Consider the following 3,144-nt stretch of genomic DNA (forward strand, 5'->3'; position numbering starts at 1 on the left):
TTCGGCATTTGTGTCAATGAGTTTCCTGGTCCCATTCGCTCTCTACGGCTTGAATCTATTCAACGGGCAGCTCAAATTATGCACGCTTGGCCTTGCGCACTGTGTCCTTGAACTGGTGTTTCGCGGCCTCTGTCTGGTGAGTGGTGAGCTCTCAGTGCGCTCTTCGGCAGTCTGCTGTCCACCAGGAGGTTGTGGTCCGCTCTTGTTGAGCTGGCTTACTGACTGCCTGAGCTGCAGCCAGAAGACTCTGAGTGAAGTGTTGGGTCAGATCATCAAGCTGTGCCACATTTCCAACCCCCTCTGAGCAAGGCATGTCCACCATGAGACCTCTGACAAGATCTGCAAAGGGCTCCAGCTGAGAGTCTGTGATCTTGATGCGAGCATCACTCAGCTGTGTTTGAGGTGTTGTTGGCAGCATAGTGATCATAAACTGGTGATCTGAGCCGCAGTGTAGATCTTGACGCACTGTAGTGGAAGCAAAGGCTACATTGGAGAAGGTGAGATCAATCACATGACCTGCTGCATGAGTCGGAACCCCTATCTCTCCCACAAAGTCCATCCCATGTTCACTGGCCCATTGGACAAGCTCCCCGCCCCGGTGCAGATTCACTGCCCCTGGTTCAAAGGCATCATGCCGTACGTTGATATCCCCACCTATCAGACAGCGGGCTGGTGGGCTCAGATTGGTCAGATAGTCCCATGACTGCATCTGTCTCAGGCTGTCTGTACACATTGAGAATGTGGGCAGCCATTTTACACTGACCCATAGCAGATCCCCTGGTTTTGCACAGACCGTTGTTGCTGTGCCCTTGTCTTTGAGCCCTTGCGTACATATGTCATGACCCGGGGCCTCTCCTCCTCTCGCTGCTCCGGGTTAGTGTCCTCCCAGCGGTCTATAGGCGCAAAGCACTCATACGCTGGGTGGTTAGAAGTCTTAGTGCCAGGGTGTGTGTATGGCTCCTGTATACAGATCACTTCACAGCCCTGCTCGAAAGCAAGAAGCAAAGCTGCTGTGTGACAGGGGGCTGCCCTGGCTGTATTTGCCCAGAAGACCTGCAGGGGGCGATTTTCCTGCTGGTTGTTCTTGCGGCGCCAGCCGCGTCGCTGGTGTTGGTGTCCTAGCATGAGGAGTCACTTGGTGAGCTGCTGCCGAAGTCCACCTGCGGGATGAGGTTGAAGGCCTCCAGACCTGCCGTCTGCATGCTGGAGTCAGACTGTTCTTTAGCTGCTTGACTGTGCTGCCGCACTGCTGTGCGAGCTGAGCGTCGCCTGGTGCGGGCCATCTGCCAGGTGGCACCCCCCTCACTGATGGAACTCTGAGTCGCCGCCCGCTTGCGGGGTGCTAGCCCAGCGGGCTGTGTTGACTGGGTTGACTGAGCAGTTGGTGTAGGCACCACCACTGCGACCATTGGTGCTGGCTGTGCTGGCGGCGGTTGCCGCTCCTGAGCATCCCTGTGGCACCTGTCGCCAAGGCGGCGAACAGCTGCTAGCTCTTTTTGAGTTAGGCGCCTGAGGGTGCCATTCACACGCCTGGGTGCGGCAGGGCAGTGCTGATGCCCAGCTGGGTAGGGTTGGCAGCAGTTGGCACATCTTGGCGCTCTCTTGCACTCCGCGCCTGTTGGCCCCTCATGCTGGCTTGTGGGCTCACTGCAGTTGGAGCATCTTGCCAGTCGCGCACACTTTGGTGGGTGGCAGAACCCCTGGCATCCTGGGTTATGTCTCACTGCCAAAGGCCTTTTCTCAATCAGCCTGGCCCTCTCACTGGCATTGAAGAGTGAGAAGCCCTTTACCGGGGCAAGGAAGGAGACAATCCATGTAATCTTCCCTGTCTTGGGGTTCACCCCATGACGCGAGGGTCGACAGCTCACTGGCTTTACCTTTGCCTGAGCCAGAACCTCTCCCTCAATCATCTTGTCTGTGGGGATTCTTGCCCCTTCCCAGTCCTGGACAAATTCTGGGACCCCTGGGACAGCATAATTGTACCACCGCTCTGGTAGCCGGATCTCCGTGGCGCCAAGGACTTCACAGAGAGTAGCCACTGCCTTCTCAGTGGTCAGAGCATCGCGTATGCCTCTGTTGCTTGGTGTGATCGCCCAACCTGTCCTGGTGGGCTCCACCTTCGGCACATTGGCCACATCCCCCACCCCCTGAATGTTTGCAGCGATTGCCTGCCGCACAGCATATGGCTGTAGCCGGGCGACCCGTTTCTCTGGCTGGAGGGTGACGAGGACTCGTGGGTCCTCCTGCTGTTTTGTGCCCCCTGTGGGGCCCCCTGGCTGACTGGCGCTTTTGGGCTGCAGGCTAGCTCCACTAGCCCTGCCTGCCGAGGAAGCCGCAGTCTTGGCAGGGGCAACCCCAGGGAGGGCAGAGATTTTCCCCCTCTGAGCAACACCCGCCCAGGTAGTCGGCTCCCTCGCAGCTGTCTTTGCTGCATTTGGCTGCGGATGAGTATCCGGGGCAGCACCCCCTCTCAGAATTGATGCTGCACTCAGATCTGCTGTCACATACTTGACAAACTTCTCACAGAAGATTCGGGCAAAGTTCTGACTGACTGGCTGCTTCTCCTCCTCAACCCAGCTGTCCAGAGTCTTCGCCAATCTGATGAGAGCCTTCTGCTGCAGGTTCTGTTGCTGCTGAGCCTCCTCAAACTGCTTCTGCAGCCGAGAGGTGGCCGTGGGGATGCTGTCGCTGGCTCCTTTGAGGACTGGGGGAGGCATTGTGACAGTCTTCCTCTGCCTCTTGCCAGCCTTTCCAGCGACAAAATTGGCCGGTGACTCCGGCTCCAGTGGCCTGGTGTAGGCCGTTTCGATGTCCTTGGGCGGACGGGAGGGCGTTGAGGGCTCCATAACCACTCAACCTGTGCAGTACACACATGTAGAGAGATCGCAGAGGGCGTGCGATGATATTGAACTGGTGGGAGGGTTAAAATTATACGAAAAACAGTTGGAAAAGTGGAAAATTCAAATGTACCCCGACGTTGGTGGGTAGAGGGGAAGAAATGATTGATAAGGGGGCAAAAAAAGCAATTGAATTAAAAATCTGCTTTCAAAGAATTTTAATATAATCTTTTATTAAAAGAAAAATAAAAAAATCACGTTTACAAAAATGGCAAAATATCGGATTCATGCAAAGAAAAAATATGCA

At 55.6% G+C, this 3,144-nt stretch overlaps 2 protein-coding genes across 2 annotated transcripts; both read right to left on the bottom strand.

Annotated features, from left to right (window-relative positions):
* Positions 1-76: 76 nt before the first annotated feature.
* On the bottom strand, positions 77-709 carry HCAG_09214 (predicted protein; the record flags this gene model as incomplete). Its single annotated transcript, XM_001535802.1, has 2 exons — positions 77-133; positions 224-709. 2 exons carry the CDS (start codon positions 707-709, stop codon positions 77-79), a joined length of 543 nt encoding a protein of 180 aa, XP_001535852.1.
* Positions 710-1,118: 409 nt separating this feature from the next.
* On the bottom strand, positions 1,119-2,717 carry HCAG_09215 (predicted protein; the record flags this gene model as incomplete). The annotated part of the gene is made up of 1 exon (XM_001535803.1): positions 1,119-2,717. The coding sequence occupies one exon, from the start codon at positions 2,715-2,717 to the stop codon at positions 1,119-1,121; it is 1,599 nt and encodes a 532-aa protein (XP_001535853.1).
* Positions 2,718-3,144: the final 427 nt, after the last annotated feature.

Source organism: Histoplasma capsulatum, genomic scaffold (genome assembly GCF_000149585.1).
Source record: "Histoplasma capsulatum NAm1 scaffold_70 genomic scaffold, whole genome shotgun sequence".
NCBI lineage: Eukaryota > Fungi > Ascomycota > Eurotiomycetes > Onygenales > Ajellomycetaceae > Histoplasma > Histoplasma mississippiense.